The sequence below is a fragment of the Tubulanus polymorphus genome, chromosome 1, assembly GCF_964204645.1.
Source record: "Tubulanus polymorphus chromosome 1, tnTubPoly1.2, whole genome shotgun sequence".
Taxonomy (NCBI): domain Eukaryota; kingdom Metazoa; phylum Nemertea; class Palaeonemertea; order Tubulaniformes; family Tubulanidae; genus Tubulanus; species Tubulanus polymorphus.
This window is the reverse complement of record NC_134025.1, coordinates 2386781-2406174: the sequence shown is the minus strand read 5'-3', so window position 1 is coordinate 2406174 and position 19394 is coordinate 2386781. Positions and strand designations below refer to the sequence as shown.

General features: G+C 39.5%; 1 protein-coding gene across 4 annotated transcripts in view; it reads right to left on the bottom strand.

The window, feature by feature from the left end:
* Positions 1-19394, bottom strand: part of LOC141900788 (cytoplasmic dynein 1 heavy chain 1-like) — a 49916-nt gene that overhangs the window by 10297 nt on the left and 20225 nt on the right. For 2 of the 4 annotated variants that reach the window (XM_074787835.1, XM_074787851.1), the window contains exons 18-53: positions 17187-17333; positions 16959-17096; positions 16286-16389; positions 15256-15439; positions 14300-14659; positions 13739-13862; positions 13517-13662; positions 13321-13431; positions 13035-13244; positions 12478-12791; positions 11915-12088; positions 11140-11686; positions 10777-11059; positions 10214-10480; positions 9894-10131; positions 9630-9813; positions 9067-9432; positions 8900-8985; positions 8666-8822; positions 8241-8453; positions 7897-8100; positions 7644-7811; positions 6874-7282; positions 6135-6454; positions 5604-5767; positions 5340-5526; positions 4796-5059; positions 4347-4651; positions 4162-4255; positions 3698-3889; positions 3444-3623; positions 3199-3352; positions 2078-2273; positions 653-770; positions 330-545; positions 27-165 (exon numbers count right to left, since the gene is read on the bottom strand). In XM_074787835.1, coding sequence (XP_074643936.1) covers positions 27-165; positions 330-545; positions 653-770; positions 2078-2273; positions 3199-3352; positions 3444-3623; positions 3698-3889; positions 4162-4255; positions 4347-4651; positions 4796-5059; positions 5340-5526; positions 5604-5767; positions 6135-6454; positions 6874-7282; positions 7644-7811; positions 7897-8100; positions 8241-8453; positions 8666-8822; positions 8900-8985; positions 9067-9432; positions 9630-9813; positions 9894-10131; positions 10214-10480; positions 10777-11059; positions 11140-11686; positions 11915-12088; positions 12478-12791; positions 13035-13244; positions 13321-13431; positions 13517-13662; positions 13739-13862; positions 14300-14659; positions 15256-15439; positions 16286-16389; positions 16959-17096; positions 17187-17333 — 7663 coding nt within the window. Of the gene's footprint in view, positions 1-26; positions 166-329; positions 546-652; positions 771-1553; positions 1750-2077; positions 2274-3198; positions 3353-3443; positions 3624-3697; positions 3890-4161; positions 4256-4346; positions 4652-4795; positions 5060-5339; positions 5527-5603; positions 5768-6134; positions 6455-6873; positions 7283-7643; positions 7812-7896; positions 8101-8240; positions 8454-8665; positions 8823-8899; positions 8986-9066; positions 9433-9629; positions 9814-9893; positions 10132-10213; positions 10481-10776; positions 11060-11139; positions 11687-11914; positions 12089-12477; positions 12792-13034; positions 13245-13320; positions 13432-13516; positions 13663-13738; positions 13863-14299; positions 14660-15255; positions 15440-16285; positions 16390-16958; positions 17097-17186; positions 17334-19394 lie in introns of all 4 variants that reach the window. The other 2 variants (XM_074787829.1, XM_074787841.1) reach the window with 1 other exon arrangement.

The following is a 19394-nucleotide window of genomic DNA, read 5'->3' as shown; positions in this document are numbered from 1 at the left end:
ACTTAACAGATAGAAATTAGACATACCGGCGTAGGCCATGAATGCTGAGGAGAGCAGAACATCACCAGTGATAGTAGACATTTGATTCTTAAACGTTTCACTAGTAGCTTCCCATCTGTCCTTCTCATTACCGAGACTTTTCAATAACGCAACACTACGTTCAACCTACAAAACAAACACATCAATCATAATTCTGTTTCCAAAATGCTCATAGCAATGGCGTTGAACTTTCATAAGGTTTTTCTCCTACACATATGTACAAGTAGGTCACTTATCGATGAAAACTACAATTCATTCTTAAATCATCTAAAGAAATAACGAATTCTTACCTTTCCTTCAACAGATGCTAAATCAGCTTTAATAGCCTGAGCCTGACTGATCAATACGGCGTATTCCTCTTTGTATTTCGCAATGCTCTTTTCCAGCTCAGAGATCAAGTTTTCTAACTCTTCACCTTTCAATCGATTCTCATCTGCTTCGCGTTCCAGACTCGATAATTCATTTCTTAACGGTTCGACTCGCTTTAACATTTCAGCGTAACTGATCTATGAACGTATAAAAACAATAGTGCCTCGTAAAATCCTGGCAATCTAAATACTACAAACTACAGTAAAACAATTTTTCTTTGGAAATAAAATTTCCAATCTATTACCTGTGCAATAGCCCACTTCACCATCGGACCGCAAGCTAAACTAGCGCGGTTTACTTTCTCAAAGTTATAATCCGGATTGCTCAAATATCTGGTCTTCATTTTGGAACGGATGTCATCGCTGAAATTGATCAAAAGTTAAACGTGAAAACATCTGAAAACATTGACAGAACATTTTTTTGAAATGCATGATTAAAGAACTTTCTTTAGACACATCGTAAGATTTTAATATATATTTTCCAATGACACATTATTTATCTCAGCACAAATCATTAACGAATTACTACATTAAAAATAGACACAGTTTACTAATAACATCATAAAAAATGCATGCAATAATCATAGAATAAATGAAGAGTTTTTATTAGTCTTACTATTTACTTGATGCACTACTGATTGGATACCGGATAAAGGGGAAATCAGACTAATATATATATGTATGTAACTTAAACTAAATCATAGGCAAAATGTGCAAAAAAGCAATTCCAAAATGGCTTCCTAGAAGATGCTTCATTTACTCACCAAAGAATTGACTAAACTAACAACATTGAAATGCATACGTACGCAAAGAGACCTACTACACAAATCAACATTGTAACAAGCTATTCCTTCAACTATAGGACATTAAACTGAATTCAGATATATAACTGCATAGAGGCCCATCTCCAGGAGAAACTTGAAACTTTCCAGATTAGATAGAAAATTAGAAAATACTACTGTATTCTAATTGAAAGGGAGAGAAAATTTGAGAGTAATATTTTTTGTATGACTTCCAACTGGGGTTGGTTTAACAATGCAAGCTGATTGTACGGTAGTCCACATCCCGATGATCATGCAGGGAGGGGAAGCTACGGCTGCTGCTGCTGTGGCTGGTCTCGTGCACCAAGTTCAATAGAAGACTTACGATATATCATCAGTTGAGAAGTTGACAATTGTAGGGATGAAGTTATCTTTCATGATAGTGGTACGAATGGTTTTCCAGTCAGAGGCCGGCTCACCGAGGAGTAAACAGATTGACTCCATAGTGAGTTTAACCACGGGGGGTGGGTTACCCATAGATTTCACCTCGACTAAGTGTTGCCTCTTGATCGATTTCACAGCTGACAAAATGAAAGAGTTATAACACTGAACTATGATTACTAACAGCCACAAAGGGCAGCACCAGCGCTGTGGTGAGGATACATCCCATGGAACATAGGTTCAGAGCATATTCCAATTTATGTATGAAACGATCTCTAAAATATTCAATCTCACTTCAACATTCCTCAGGATCGCCAATATACAATCTTATTCCAATCAGTTAGAGATGGATTTTGATCCGGATTAAACAGGGTTTATTGTATATAAATTGGATACACCGGTGAACCGATCTTCCCTATGTAACAACATCAACCGCGAGCAACAACTGGTGGCTGCCAAAAAACTTACGTAATGTCATCAGTAGAGAAGTTGACAATAGTCGATATGAAGTTCTCTTTCATTATTATACTACGCATAGCCTTCCAGTCAAGGTCAGGCTCGCCGAGTAATGTACAAATTGATTCCAACGCCACCTTTATGATAGTAGGTGGATTACCGAGGGCTCGAACTTCCACCAAATGCTGTTTCTTAATAGATTTCACAGCTGTAGGGTAAAACAAAATCAAGGCATACGAAACAAGAGTCTGCTACCTCCGCGGATCACTCAGACGGACCAAAGCAAATAATTCATAAATGCATCAGGTTTTATGATTCTTTTAAATGTACATGTAATTATTTGAATCATCATTTTAAAAATTTTCTATATATATATATAAATCTCGCAGAGTAAAAGTCATAAAACCTTCAATATTTATGGATGGAATGCAGGACCGAGACCCACAGTTGCAGACGTTTGATTGCAGTAAAAATTGATGTTTTAACCTTGAGGGGAACTGTGGAAGTCGGTCCTGGGTCAAGCTCCACGGAAAAGTTAAACTCATATTTTTGGTTATTCAGAGTTTTCAATGAGGACAAGAATTCAAAACTTAACCGTTTTTAACTTTTTCATGAAACTGTTCATTTTTTAAATCCTGAATTCCTGATAACTGATTAACTAAATCAATTGAATTATACAGTCTAAATAACCTGTGGCTACGTATGAATATTGTCTGAATTATGGTCAGGTTTATTGAGGCTGTATTGCACATGAAAATGAAGCAAATAAAAAGTACTATTTCTATAAGTGGAATGAATGTCTAGCCGCCCTCACAGGAGAAGAAAGGAGCTTGAAACACAATATGCGCGTAGAACAAAAACATTTCCCCAAACCAAATGATGATGAAAAGGAAATTAGCAGGTGCACATTTTACTCGCAAACGCTCAATTTACAGGAATTGGAACTTGGAATCGATAATAAAATTGCATATCAGAGCCATGATATAGCAGACCGTATTGTCTCAAAGGCCATACGTTTATAAATACGAGTTTATATTACAGAGCCATAGTGATTATCATTATTAATACTTAAGGCAGTTTTAAATTCGAAATATTGTTGAATGTTATAAACAATGAGTAAACATTAATCTTACCATTCTGAGCTTCAATAACTGCCGGTTCCACTTGAGCGAGGTCGTTCATAACGAATACTTTCTTCTCAGAAATAACTTTCGTTTGTTCGCGTAGATTCTGTTGAATTTCCTGCGATGCCACTTTCTTTCTTTCAGCTTCTTGTTGATCTTTCACCTGAATTCGAGCAAATTGTATCATTTCTAGTTTCGATTAAGCGAGAATAGTTTAATGAAAGCCTTGATTTGATACGTGTAAACTGACGAACCATTTGTTTCAGTTTTAAGTTAGCAGCGTTGTTTTTCTCTTCGAGTTCTTGTCGTTTGATTGACAGCGATTTCTGTAATTCTTCCACCTGTTCTACGGTCTCCCTGATCTTCTGAAGTCCGACGTTCAAATGAAGTTGCTGTTCTTCCAAATCCGAGCGTTTCTCATTGAAGAGTTTAACCTATTGGGGAAATAAATCGACTATAAAGACATTTAGATGTCATATCGAGTTTGTTTGACAGTATTTAAGCTTACGTAGTGATTAATGAAATCGAGGTAATGTCTCGGTGTTATCGCCATAGTTCGACCACCTCGTTTTATCACTCGTTCATTCGCCTGATGTAAAGTCTGATGAACGTAGACGAATGCATTCACTACAGCATCTCTGTGACACGGAGGTATTGATAGACCTTCGTACGCTACTGGTAGATCATCAGATGGTATGTACTGTTGAAATAAACGTTTCATAATCATTACAAGGTATATCATTCTACTATATAGACAACGATGTGCAGTTATGACTCAAGTTCTTAAGTTGTTTGATTGACATAAGAACCAATATGAGCATAGACTGCTCTTTAAGAACCAATATGAGCATAGACTGGTCTTTGAGAACCAATATGAGCATAGACCGGTCTTAGTTGTTAAAATATGACTTCAGAAACAAAATGACCAAATTCTTAAATCTAAAGATTAGCCCATGATGAAAAATAACTTACACCAGATTTGTCAAGATCGATCTTGTTCGTGAATTCTTTGCCGACAGAAAACAACGCTCCATTTGACCAATCGCCGAACCAATTCAGGACACATCTACAAATTGAGTGTGAAAATCAGTGAGTGAATATACCTCGGTAATGTAGGAACACGATTACTGTTTGAGTGATGAAAATATTAAACGAACCTGTTGAACAGCGCTGGTGAAGTAGCAGCTCTGTCTTTCAGTCCGTCTGTCGAAGGGTTCATAGTGAACACTACGTGAAGATTACGCGTGACTTGTTGCGTGAACCATTTATACAATTCCTCACCGGAATCTAACATCAAACCGTTACGCTGAGCTCCTTCTTTACACTGCGTCATCAGCGTCGTATATTCATCACCCTCGAACAAACCCGGAACTTCACCATTCGCCAATAAAGTATTCATTCGTTCCAAGAAACCGGAATCCATTACGTTCGATTCATCCAACAGAAAAGCGATCTTTTCACTCTGGAATTAATTTGTAACGAAATTCATATTCAAAAACCTAAAATAGTGATGAAACGTTTCCTGATGTCTCAGAAATATTTCTTCTTTCAATCTTCAGAGTTTATTCAAAATGACAGTTAGCGAATGTAATGGCGTAATTCTTACCTTGCATCCAGATCGTCTGAGAACTGTTCTCAAATCTTCATCGAAATCATCAGGTGTATACTTGTTGTGCACCTTGATCTGGAACACTGATAAACCGTTCAACCACGCTACGAACCGCGACAGCGTAGTCTTACCGGCGCCACTCACACCGATCAACAATAGATGACCTTGAGACTGTCTGAATATACGATCGATCCTGAGAACGTGATCGAGAACTTCGTTAAACAGTACGAGAGGAACATCGAGCTCTTCTTCATAGAACACCTACAAATCAAATATCAAATTTTATTTCTAAGAGCTTGTTTAAATCCATCAGGTCACTGGTCTCGTGGTCAATTATGAGTTCCAGTCCTGCAGGTAACAATAGTCGTGATAAAGCGTTTTTCACCCCCACCAAATTTGGCCCATTCCTGACCCAAATAGGACAATCATTCAAACTGCCGGCAAGTCTTACTCAAAGGTTTTCTCCCCTTAATCAGGAAAAAGAAACTTTGAACCTGTTGATAATAAGTGGATTTTACATGAAAATGTAATGAGATTCTACCTTGAGTCGAGCTTTGACGTAGTCGCGTAACTCTTCTCGATCTACAGGAACATAATCCTTCGATAACCAGTTACTGTACAGTATCGGCCGACCTAATGACGCTTCTTTATCAATATTAGGGAAGTTTCTCAACGCGACTGCATCAACATTCTCATCAGTCCACTTTCTTTCTTCATCTTCGACCAATCTACGCGCGAAAAATATCCTAATTTTAGCTTTCAGGAATCGATAAATATTTCTTGCTACAAACCACGACAGACATACCTATCCTGGAAGAGTCTGAGAGCTTCGTGAGCCCAAACTCTGACTAAACCTTCAACTGGAAGGGTTTCCAGTGGTCGCAGTGCTTCACATATTCCTCTCACCCAACGAGTCATCTCACGAGGGCTGTAAATGTAATGCGGTTGCATGTCTTGCGTAAATCGCTCCTGAAATTCGACAAAATAATGAAAATCAAATTTTTCTGAAAATGTCATTTCCTAACAATAAGAACATCAACTAGAAAGCCGATGTTGACAGCGCAGTGGACATAGTCCTAACCCGCCAGCAGCTAGCCAGTTCTCTCCTCGACACCCAAATCAAAGGAAGACACAAGGTACTTAATGATCAGGAAATCAAAATTCCCTGATATTTATCATAGCCCTTGACGAAAAATTCCCTGATTGAAACGTAAGATATCCTCAATGGGGGCTGACATTTCCACGATTTCAAAGAAAGAGTCAGCATTACCCGCTTTCCATGATCTATAAGTACGAGTAAGTATGAGTAGGTAAAGAAAGTAAAATGGCATCCTACCTGTGACATTGTGAAGAATTCAACCATAGCGTTAGTCAGTGGTTCGGCGTACATCTTCAAACTGGGAATCAGACGCAGCATCGCGCGGTTAAACGTACCGTAAATCTGACACAGCGACGTTTTACCGGGATAGTCGACGTAAACGACGGGAACGTGACGTAGGAATCTGTGCGACATCGGTTTCCTGCCGGGATCCGTCGGAGGATTACACGCGCCGACGAATTGAATACGTTCAAATTTCACCCATTGATGATCGGACGTACGATAGAAACCGCCGTGTTCAACCATCTGACGCAGGAATGAGATCACTCTCTGCGTTCCTACAATCACATTTCATAGTTTCATGCATTAAGGATCAATATTTCTCTATTTCTTACCATGTATTTACATTCTCACTATGGCAATCGAGGATTAAGATTCTTAAGAAAAATTTCCTTATTACGCAGCACATCGATATTTCAGAACCAAGCAACCACGGATTAGAAAGAATTAATATGATGAGATGAAAAACTTGTTTTTGATGACATACAGTTAATGATAAAGGCCAAAAAGATGTTTCTTTTTTTTTTGTGATTTGAAGTTTTTCTTCCTATGAGTGATTGAGCATCTGTGATTCATGCATATACTTTATGTCTAATAACTTGTCAAATTTGTTAATCGATATGTTTTCCAATATAGTATAGCTGCAGCCACAAAGCTAAAAACTGCCAGCCCCTGATATAAATGAAAGTAATCATACCATATTTATCCATGTCTGGTAAGTTAATCTCATCGCAGAACAGAACGAGCCATTTATTGAGTTGAACAGGTGATAGAACGACTCCGTTTGGTGTACGTCGATATTCGCAGTAATGATCGAACGTTTTCAGCATCAGTTCCGGAGTCGTAGCGCTCGAGAAATTCAATCCGACGACTTCCATGTCGGGAAGAGCGCGCAGAGCTGAAAACAGCGTCATCGTTTTTCCGGAACCGGGCGGACCGCACAGGACTAACGGTTTATGCTCGGCTAACCACGTGTAGAGAAGAGCTTCGTGTCTGACCGTATCGAGAGTAGGTACGACGACGTCGGGTGCTGCCACCTTGTGGGTTTCCACTTCAATCTGCGGAACTTTATTCTGCCACGGAACCCATTCTCCAGTAATAGCGACCTAAAAGAAACATAAATTTCAACATTTTTCAGAGTGGCCACTTTTATTCGACTTGCTTTTCCCTGACTATTCTCTGACATGCGCGTTGTTTTCGCTGACTTGATCTGCTAAGAATTCAATCAATTAACACAGTCAAATACGTAAGGCATAGATGGAGAATGTTTCATTTAAGTCGCGCAATTTCAGCAAATTTCCCCGACTTTTCCCAGATATTTAGCTTTTTTACACGATTCCCTGACTTTTTTAAAGAAAAGAAATTTCCTTGACATTTCTCGGATTTCTAGGTAAGCGGCTGCACCGTTGTCTATGAAAACTGAAATTGAATCTATTCAGAATAGACGGATCATATTTACACACATACCTCATAGTCGATGACAGGAGTGGCTGCGTTCGGTGGAAGTGGAATTGTTGTAATACCGCGGATGAAATCACCGAGTTCTTTACGAATCTTCAGTTTACCGTCACCCGACATCGACCACACTAACGCGTACACTAACGCTTTAGGTATATAACGTTCCAGTTGATCTTGCTATGAAACATAACATTAGACGTAGAGATCAATTTTATAGTTTATGTAAATATTCACACAATTCAGGATAGAATAAAACACCGACCTGCATCGGGAAATCAGGATGATTGTGGTTGTACGATAGAACATTTCTGACGGCTTGATTGAGCATCGAGAACAACGAACCGAGAGCTCGCAGACGTGTGAAATCCATGATATGTTCCTGAGTGGCCGCGTATTCCATACAACGAATAGTTAAACCATCAGACGTGAACGACGGAGTTAACAATGCGCAAGCATCTCTCTGAACCTGAATAACGTAACAATTATCATAGTAATTCCTTGAATATAGCAAACCTTTCCATAAAATTAACAAATTCTCTGAGTTTTTTTTCAGATGCCCAGAGTTTTCCAGGTCACTGAATGAGAGGTTTGTTAAGTACACCGTACCTGCAGAATCGGAGATATCTCCTCATCTTTTTGTTCTCCTCTACGCGACTCCTCCTCGCCTTCCTCTACCGGCACATTCTTCAATTTCGACAGATAGTTTTCGAAGATCATCTCGGTCGAGAGGACGTCTTCGCTGAACCAGACCATACCACATCTACTGACGGTAGCCAGCGTCGCGTATCTCAAATCCTGTACTTCAAACATGATTCGCACCTAAAAAACATCAACAATTTACAATCAATATCGCAACTGATGTAAGATGTAAAAGACCAGTGCTGTATAGAATGTAAGGGATTCAATTGATGAACTTATGAATAAAGACCTTGTTTCACAACCTTACAATTGACTTTTGACATTTTCTCAGAAGAATTTCATCATATTGTTCACATTAATTCGACCCCTGATACTGAGTAAACACTGCTTACATTAGGTGGAACGCTTAGACGTTCTCCGTTCGGGAGAGTCAGTAGTTTATTGTCATCCAGCACAGAGTTCAGATTCTCCACCCATTCTGGATCGACGTCACCATCGAAAATAATCCATTGACGCTTGTTGATTTCACCGCGGACATTGTCGATAATCCTACAATTCAATATCATTTATTGATAACGATTCAAATACGTTTTACAGAGTTTGTTTTTAAAGAAAATAAGACTTACTTTCTGAGAATATGAGTGAAGAGTCCATCAGTCCATTCTCTAGTATTTTGATCCATGCTACCGTACAACGCATCTTTACTGATCGACTAAAATAAGCGTAAAATATGATGAAAATAACAGAAGCAACGTCGAAGTGAATTCGAAAATTCTGAAACTTGAAAAGATACCTTCGGATCAATGACATGAGAAACGCCTTCAACTCCTTCCAATCTCTGTAGAGCTTTCAGCAGAACCTGCCAGGCGGCACTCTTACCGCTGCCACTAGGACCGACCATCATTAATCCGTGGTGAAGTTGCGTAATCTGATACAACTGTAACACTTTCTCGACCCAGTTCGTTCCTTGTTCATCGCCTTCGCCGTACGTCAGGTACAACTCGGCGCAAACCTTCGCGATTTCAGCGCGAAGAGCTTTCATTTCGTTAGCGGAGTACGCGACACCCGGGAACACATCGGTCAATAGACTGTTCAATAGCGGGATATCTTCAGCGACCAGTTTCGGTACCATCGTTTCCATAACGCTCTGAATCAAAATCTAAAACCAAAAACAAATTTATTAGAAACGTTAATTTCGTTATTCATAAAATATCAGCTTCTCTTAACACTTTTAGTGCATCTACAGTTTCATCATCAGAATCAGCATCAGAGTTTTAAAAATTTTAAAATTTTCTCCAGCATATTCAGGTATTAATTAGTCAGCACTGACAGAGTCAATCGGTGATTGATATAAACCTCTTGTTCAGGAAGGTTCTCAGCAATCAGATTCTCGTTGACTTCTTCTCCGCTCGCTTCGAGATCTTCCTTCACTTTCTGGATTCGATCTCTTTTCACGTTACCGGCGCTCACCAGGACGCTCTTCAACGCACGCAGACCAAAATCGTAATGAGACTGCGGAGATAGCTGTTCGTCGCACAATCTGAGTGAAATACAGAGAAATACAACATGTATTTGGAGCAAGAGAACTTGAAATGCGGCTGTAAATCAATTTATACGTACTGGAAGAATGGAACGATTTTACTCGCTAGTTTCTCGGCTGTACGGAAACCTTGCGAGTACAACATGACCTGAGCGATCAGCTGTCTGTTCGGTTTAGTCATAGCTAAACTGCGGAACAGTTTCTTCAAGTTATCCGGCAAGTTGGAACGTCCGGCGTAACCGGGATTCATCGTGATGAAAATCGCCATATCTGGATTGACTTTCACTTGTTTGCCGACGATTTCAACAGCAATCGTACCTTGAAATATGAAAATTGAAGACTTAGCATAAAACTGAAGCAAATGTGAATGTATGAGACCGCTATCTCAACTGACACATACTTAGTTTACCCTTTGAACCGGAGCCGGCTTTCTCTTTCAACGCTTCTTGTATAGTTTGAATCTGTTGCGAGACGGCCGACAACATTCTCTCCTCCAGTCGATTGAACTCGTCGAAGCAGCCCCACGCTCCGACCTGACACAGACCGACGAATATACGACCCATCGCTTGGAAGTCGAACGTCTCATCGCAGTTGAACACGAGCACGAATCGACCGAGTTGATTCCCTAGAGCTTTCACCGATTCCGTTTTCCCAGTTCCAGCAGGTCCTGAATATCATTAACATTCATATCAATAATTGATTTCTTTATACATGTAGTTCAAAGGCACTCATTCTTGTTGGTAATAATAATGACATCTCCCCTTGCGGAGAAGTGACAATCGTATTTTAACCCCTAGCATACGTAATTGTGAATCTCAGGTCATCTCTTCAAGAGGAGAAATAAAATCAGAGCTAATGTTACCACAAGTCTTGCCTGGATATACTACACTACTGTACAAGGTTCAACCCATTACGTTGAAATGACCCATAAGTTATTTTGAAGTTTTTCGATGAAATAATTACCGAATGGAGAACCTCCGAGTCTGGCTTCTAGAGCCTGAGTCATCGTCAGATAGCAGCGATCAGTCAGAGGTGTTTGTACTAGTTTGTCTTGTACGCCCAAATACTCGAAACCGTAATTGAATTTAGCATTCGCCATCTGTATAGACAACTGCTGAAGCACGTCGGAATTCTTCGGATCGAAGTAGAACCTCATCTGCATGAGCCAATCGAACGACTTGGGATGGTTGACGTTGTTCTTAAGTAACATCCTGGTGACGTCGCGTTGATGAACCAACTCAGTGATCTGAATTATAAAATAAACATTGATCAAATCGAACTAATCGTGAGAATATATGAACAAATTTTGTGCAGAATTATTCGTACCAAGTGTTCAAGTTTTCTGCGTCTGACCGGAGGTTGTTCATGGAGTACGCAATCGGCGAGTACGTTCAATGTCGATTCAACCGACGCTAGAACTGTAGTCATCGGAGTCATATCCTCTCCGCCGTTTATCTGCTGCAGACAATTCTCTGTATTTTCCGACCACGAGATCTGTGCGGCTAACACGACCAGCTGCGCCTGGTATTTATCGACCCATTTCAGGTATTCTTCGGGATCAATACTGCCTGAAGCGAACGCCGTTACGTCGCCTACGGCTTTAGCGAGCAACTGAGCCAGCGTTACCCTCATCTCTTTCTCGACCATCGTCAACCATTCGTTGATTTTCGGATGCTCTTTGATTACGACCGGCGCGTGGTATTTCACTTCTTCGCCTTCTTTCGACGAAATGCCGAGAACGACGTCGTCCGTATCGTTCAGAATGATCGAATGAACACCGGCGAACATTTTCTTGAAATGTTTCTGCAGACGTGGAACGTTCTTGCTGTTTCCGATGATCTCCAGCAGATCTTCATCACCGACGAAGTAGAATCTGCCAAAAAATTTATGAATAAATTCATCAAAATATCCTAGAGAACTTCAATTTTTCTGATCTATAAAAGGATGGCTATTTTCGGATAGGTTACCATAATTGTAAGTTAGAAATTATTTAGCACAGAGACTGTTTATATAACACAGACAGTCAATAGCTAGGTGTTAACTAATCCTGTGAAAGTGTTAACATAATGGTATCACGATGACATTACGTGTTTCCACATACCTGGGGAATGAAGCCCTTTCTCTCTCCAAGTATTCTCCGAGGGCCTTCTGAATTTTACCCAACAGATCGGCCAGTCTTTCAAGCTGTCGTTGAACATTAGCGATGTTCAGTACATCCATCACTAGAGGTGATTTGGAGACTTTCTTCATCAATCCCAAGAATTCGGTGCTTACACTAAAAACACAAGGCCACAGTTATCATCTACAGGCTGCCACGGATCTTAAAGAGAGATCAGGGAATCCAAAATTCCCTGATATTTCCCTGACCTTCCACCGAAAGAAATTCTCTGATTACATCCTAAAATATTGTCAAACTGTTTCTTATCAAGGGGTTCTTTGTGGCACTCATCATCAACAAGAAAAACAAGACACCAAAAAATCTAATTCCTCGACTTAGGAAGAGTCACAATTCCCTGATTTTCCCTGGGTTATCTCTGTACATTTCATTCTGCAACCTTGACTCACCCATTTCAGCCTAGAATCCACCCCTTTCAGACATTGATTTCCCTGATCCGTAAAAACCCCAGTGAGTAACAATTAATCTGAAGATATTTTGAAAGTTACCTCTGGAAGCGTGAAGTTTCAACGGGCAGTAAGTGTTTGATATCAGCACTACCGGTGAAGATTCCCTCCAGATAGACCCAACGTCTCTGAACATCGATCCATACGTCAAATAGAGCGTTTATTCGGTTGAGTTTATCTTCCCACGAGATCGCATCTTCTTCGAACTGTTTGTAGTAAGGAGACAGTTTCATCGCGGCGACGCTGTTGATGTGTTCTTTCACTTTGTTGAAGAGATCGTCCCAACCTCGAATCAGGCGACATTTGTTCTGGTAGTTTATCAACTCGAGTTCGTAACTTCTCCAAACTTCGCTGACCTAGAAAAATATCATTGATACATATTTTAGAGTTTTTACAGGGAATCAAAAATCCCTAATATTTCCCTTGACCAAAAGCGATCAGTGAAGGTTGTTTCTTATCAAGAAGTTCCTTGTACCATTTGTCACCAGCAAGAATAATAAGACACCATACATTCAAATTCCCAGACTTCTCAAGATAAGGAACAGAATCCTCTAAATGTGTTAGGACCCTGGATTTTTTCAGTAGTATTAATCAGTTACCTGCTTCAAGAATTCTTCGAGAGCCATTTCACCTTGAGCGACGAGCAGGACTTCTTTGATGACCATTTCATTACGGTTGAGATCGACATCCCAGATGTGACCGAGCGTTAGCTCAGAGAGTACCCACGATACTCCTAAACGCTTCATCAACTGTTTCCAGTGACGTTCTTTCAACGCTTCAGATTTCAGTTCGATCACCAGCATGTTCATCTATAGTCAAATTCAATCAATATGTTTAAGTGTCGGGGTGAATGAGGAAAAATCACATCATTTATAAGTAACAAACCTTGTTATAATTCTGCAGTGTCTTTTTCACGTGTTCATACGACGCGTATTGTCTCAATCTGGCGGGAAGTTCCTTCAACTGTGATAACAGAGTATCTATACTCTGTCTCAGCTTAAAATAGAAAATATCAAAATACGAAGGTTTAGAAAACATCGTTTCTAAATGCGAATGTACAGTAAGCAGACGATGAAATTACCTTTCGTGGAGCTACAGAAATCCATGGTTTCTCTTTAAGGTCATCGATCTGTTCCCAGATTTTGGAGAGTTCGCACCAAACTCCTTTCAAATCTTGCAGTTCCTCGAGCGCGACTTGCATTCTCTCCTCGTTTGGACTTAGAACTCCTGTAAGTATGAAATCCTTGAACTCAGATTCATCACAGGAAGCAACGATTAAAAAATGTATTTGAATACTACAAACCTGGTTCAGCTAGTTCAAGCGCCTCTTTAGCTTTACCGACATTGTCTCTTTCTTCCTTCAGTCTTGCGAATTTACCTTCGAAGATCGCGAGAGCGCTCGTAGCGTTTTCAGGTTTCAGCATTCCCTGTAAAACGCAGTACAGAATAGAGAATCAAACCCAGAATGAAAACAACTGAGAGATGTTCAGAATATCGAAATGTTTATCAATGAAAAACAAGACCCGACTACTATTTGAAGTAGTCACCACGAATGAGAGTAATTTGAAATATAACATAGTTGATTAATCGGAAATGAATTAGAAATGATCCTGATTTTGAAAGTATTTTGATATATTCAGGAGTAATTGAGCTCATAAAAGAGTAGAAATCACTTTAAAATAGCAGTGATAGTCAGGTCAGTAAAAGCCACTGTCAAGGAATGTTTTTGATATTCTAGAATTTTCGATTTTTTCATTGTGGGTTGCATACTCAAGTGTTAATTTGCTATACACAGTGAATTATTACCTCTTCACAGTTTAAACGGGTAAAGCACATATATTATCAGAGCTCAGTTAAATCATACCTGTACAGGTTTTTCTTTCTCCCATTCTCCCAACAGATCGACCGTCTTGTTTTCGACGACTTTGTCTTCGGAGACGATTTTCATCTGTAAACTCGCGACCTGCGTTTGTATCGTCGCGTCTTTACGTTTGATGATATCGTTAAACGCGCCCCATTCGCCTTCGATGTTATCGCTGTAAAGCCAGTTGCCCGGGAACGGGAAACGTTGGCGCTCGAGGATCCGCTGACCTTGAGTGTATAACTCGACTTGTTTCTCCCAACCTTTCATCTTACGTTTAAGAGACTGGACGTATGTGATGAATCCGACCGCGTCAGACGTACTGGCTGTATCTATTGACTGCTGTTCTAAATCACCACGAGACTATAATCAGAGAAAAACATATACAACTCATAATCTTACTTCAAGAACGTTGGGACGCTTTCATAATATACCAGTAGCAGGGGTTAGATTGATGAACTCTGGAAATTTACACATTTTTTCACATCCATATAATCGGCATTTTCACATTGGAGCGGTTGTGGCTGAGTGGTTAGAGCGTTCGGCTCTGGGAAGCCAGGTCGTGGGTTCGAACCCCGTACATTGCCGTAGTGTCCTCGGGCAACACACTTATCCTCATTGCCTCTCTCCACCTAGGAGTAAATGGGTACCTGGCCTGATAAGACTACTGAGCGCTTGTTAGCAGCTCGGTTTTACTTCTCCCCAGGGAGAGATGACTGATACTTGTTAGAGTATAAAATTGGCCTGGGTAATAATACCGAAAATGTTAAGCGCTCTGAGCAGCTTGGCTGGATTTAACGCTATATAAGACACATATTATTTATTTTTATTATTATTGCATTATTTTTTCAGGTTTTTCAACATTTTTCGTGTCGAGGTAAAATAACATAAGCGGTTACTGATCACAATCCGGATATCTATCTGACCCCAGCCGGTAATAGAAGCAGATAGATCTTTACCTTCGAAACGTTTGCGTGGAAATCAGACATCTCATTGCCGAGCATCGAACCGAATTTACCGAGCACTTCTTTATGCCACGAATCATATTTCAGAGAAACTTTCGACTGCACTTTACCGAAATCAACGATAACCGGACCGAATTCTTTCTTCACTTCCGACGTGTCAAATGTTTTTCGAGCAGTTCTGCAAAAAGTAAGAGTTTATTTATAACTTTTAATTGACACTAAAGCCCGTTCATACTATTGCTAGTTCTAGTACCCCAAACTAACCAATTAAGAATGGAACAAATCAATGCTACGCATTCACAAACATTGACTAGTCTAAAGTTGTTAGATTGGCTGTGAATCAATCTTAGTCTTAGACTGATCCTCAATCTAAGCCATGAATGTGCAACTATTATAAAAAAAGTCATCAAATAGATAAAATACTCGTCTACAGAACATCTGGTATAGTTTTAACCGCAGATTGATTTATTTCAAGGGAAAAATTTCTTCCAAACGTGGAAGAATTTGAAGCGCGGTAACTGAGTTGTATCTACTAGCGAACCAGTTGGATGATCTCTGAATCCTCACTCATCACGTACAGTCGTGTCAGTATCTCGTTTATTAATAGAAATATCTCGTTTATTCAGGTTACACGATGTAGAGCAGTCAGTAGGGTGGCGTACATAAGTCATACCAGTATCTAACTTACTTCTTATTTACCTTCAACTTTTCAACCACCGGGTGACACTGCCGTACTTCATAACATCATCATTATGAATGATGGATAAAAAGCTTAACTCATAGTGTCATAGCTGGAGACGTGCCATATATAACAACAAAAGATAATTGAAGGGAGGGAGGATTCACAAACTCGTAAATCTGCATGAACAAGCAATATGGCATCTGTCACGCATAAAAGAACTATCATCAGCATCAAAAATTCAGAATTTTTGTCAGCATCCATTATCAAGTGGAAATCGATATTCTAAATCATCGATTCTATTTTCAGGAGCTCATTTTTGCTACAGTTCTAGACGAATCTTACTTGATTTGTTCGAGAAGCGCCATCCATTTCTCGAGATCTTCACCCAACCGGTTATAGATCGTGTCCGGCTGCAGATCCCACAGTGTCTGGTACTCAAACCATTGCTATTTAATTCACAGAAAATAAACAATTCAGAAATAACATTTGGCTAAAATCTAAAGTAAGAACTAGGATTTGTGAGACATCGGCAGAAACTGGGACAGAAAGTGATAATCAAAACAGTACTAGAGATATTAATCTGTAAGACATGTCAGTCTCATCTCTAGTGAGACAACTATTGATACATGTCTGGTATTTATCACACTGTGATATGACGATAATAGGCTTACTGAGTATCATGAACTCTCGTGTTGTTCAGACGAATGAATATATGACAAAATTTCGCTTAAACCAGACAGGGGCGGATCACGCCATGTCTTAGAGGTGATTTAGGTGAATGCGGTCTAGGCACGAAGCTCACAGGGGTCGGGGTCAGAAGCTCACAAGGGTCGGGATCCTCGCCCAAAAAACGAAGAATTAAGAAGGCACAATTAAAGCCATTCTTGTGGGTTATTAACTATTTCACTTTTTTTAGGCTCACAGGGATGGGAATATCGATCAAGACAAGTAAGAAGAAACCATAGAATTTTTATTTCTTGTTACCGATGTACGGATGATTCAATCCGGCACTTACTCCGACATATTCAGCAACATTGCGTACGAGTTTACCGACTGCGGCGTAACCATCTTCAAGTATCATCTGTCCTGAGGGCAGTTTAGTGAGTACGTTACGGTACGTGGCGTCCATGTCTGAATCAACGTCCAAACCAACCTAGAAACAAATTTTTTTTTTTCAGAAAAGTTACTGATATTCTTCTCGGAGAAGAATGAATGGAAAGATAAAACATTTATGATTACGAACCTGATATCTCGAATGTTGAATTCGCGGAAGTTTGACGATAATCGCTTCCCATAGGAATAGATCTTGTAGGAGGTTAAAACGAGCATCTTCAAGCGGAGGGTTCAGATACATTAACTGATTCGTGATACGCAATTCATGAATCAGAGACTGGAAAATACAAATATAAATATTATTATCATACGAAACAAAATACTATCACAGGATTCTTACACATCACGGAATCCATGATTTCTTGATAATTCTATGATTTTCCTGACCCTTGAACGAAAATTATTAGATATCCTCAGTGAAGGACTTCCTTTTCAGAGATTTTTGTGCCACTCATCACCAGCAACGACGAGTTACCTCAAATTCAAATTCCCTCATTTTACCCAGAGTTTCAAGAAATCATTCAGAATTACTTGATATTTCTCGGCCCGATCTATAAGAACCCTGATAATTCTGGAAATACAAAAATTCTGAAGAAAAAGCCACTTATGCGACGATGAAACGATGAATAATAGTGACCTTCTTTCTGTTCTAGTTCAATATTATGAAATTCAGAAGCAGAAATGACACAATCTATCAGAATTATCGCAACAACTAGATCGCACAGGGTAGAATTTTTAATCAAAAACTGATTGTCGTCGCTCATTTCTCAGATTGTGACACTAAACATTCATCAATCAGCGAAAAATAAATAAACACTTTATGAAACCTCGAAATCAGCTAAAAGGCGAACATTTTCTTTTCTGTGTCAAGTGAAGGCAATGATTTTTCCATTCGAGATGGAGTTTTTTCCACCTTTTATAAAAAACCCCGCAGTCTCTCGTGCGAGTGTTCGACAAATAGACACATCCTATCAAATGAATCTAGGATCGAGCAAATTAGGTGAACGTCATAATTTATCACTATCGCCATCCCAAACTAACTTACACACTTTATCATCGCTGCGAGATATCCCAAGATGCAATTAGTCAATGGAGGCGTTATTAGCTCTAGTTCAAATTACCCCAACGGAATTGGCTAATTGGGTCCTGGTAGAATATTCGAATAGATTACATCAATTCATAGATAGTCTAGATTAAAGAAAGTGGACTAATGGGAAATGGATACAGGGAGAAAGGTGTGGTAGTAGTATTAATGATCTTGATCATTCTAGGATAGAGTAAGGTCACAATCAAAGAAAAAAATTATGAGGCCAATTAATGATTCTAAAGATTTGAGATAAGATGTCGTGTCTTACAAGTTCTCATTAAAGGAAGAGGCCTCATCGCGGGCCTTTTTACGCTGTAAGCAGACGTAACGTTTTATCCATTGTCATGATTCAGTGAAGCAGTTTATTTGATCAGAAGTTGATAGAAGCCGAGATAAAACCAGGTATACCGACAATCCCCAGCCTCCCGTACTGCTCTACAGGTCATCATTTAATTAAGAGCTACTGCGTCTCCTCGTTTGATGGTGGAAATTTGAACAAACATTTCAGTTCATAGTCAGTCTATTACCTGCTGGGAAATCCCAGTATCAGGGAATATTCACGTCTTGGTTTTTGAACGATATGAAAATATACACTTTATAGGAGAAATTCATCCGTTATTTGTTTATTTGAATGATCTCTTCGTCGTAGGTAAAAATTGAATCATTTTTATATCTCCGTTTATCCAAATCTCCATAATATCTTCAGATTATTTTTAGAATCAAACTTGCGATAAGTCGTCACAATTTCTGAGGCCTAATTTGCGTATTTCCAGTTCAATTAACTAAGTATAAGTCATCATTTGGATAAGTTGTCAACGAAACGATTGTCTCAGCTGCGAGGACTAAACCAATTTGATCGAATAATAGGGAACATTCTAAGATTCTTTCTATTAGAGTTGAATGAAAATATAATTCGAACATCAAATCGTAAAGGTTTCAGCTACAAAATCTTGCACCAGTTCCGGAAAATGCTGCGAGTTAGATTCGACTCTAGCTCCGGGGAAGGCTACAAAACTTTTTTATCTGTTGTTGCCGGCTCAAGAAAAATCAAATGATTCAAACAGATTCCAGCCTTCAAAACATTCAACCTCCGCAAAATGATGAGCATTTCAGAAAAACAGACTGCACCTTGTGTTGAAGAATCCACGCACACGCACTGCAGTGCATTCTGTGGTTATACCCTGAAAATTTCTCTAACATCTAAATTCCTCGAAATTTACGCATAGCTCTGATCGAAGACGCCAAAAAATA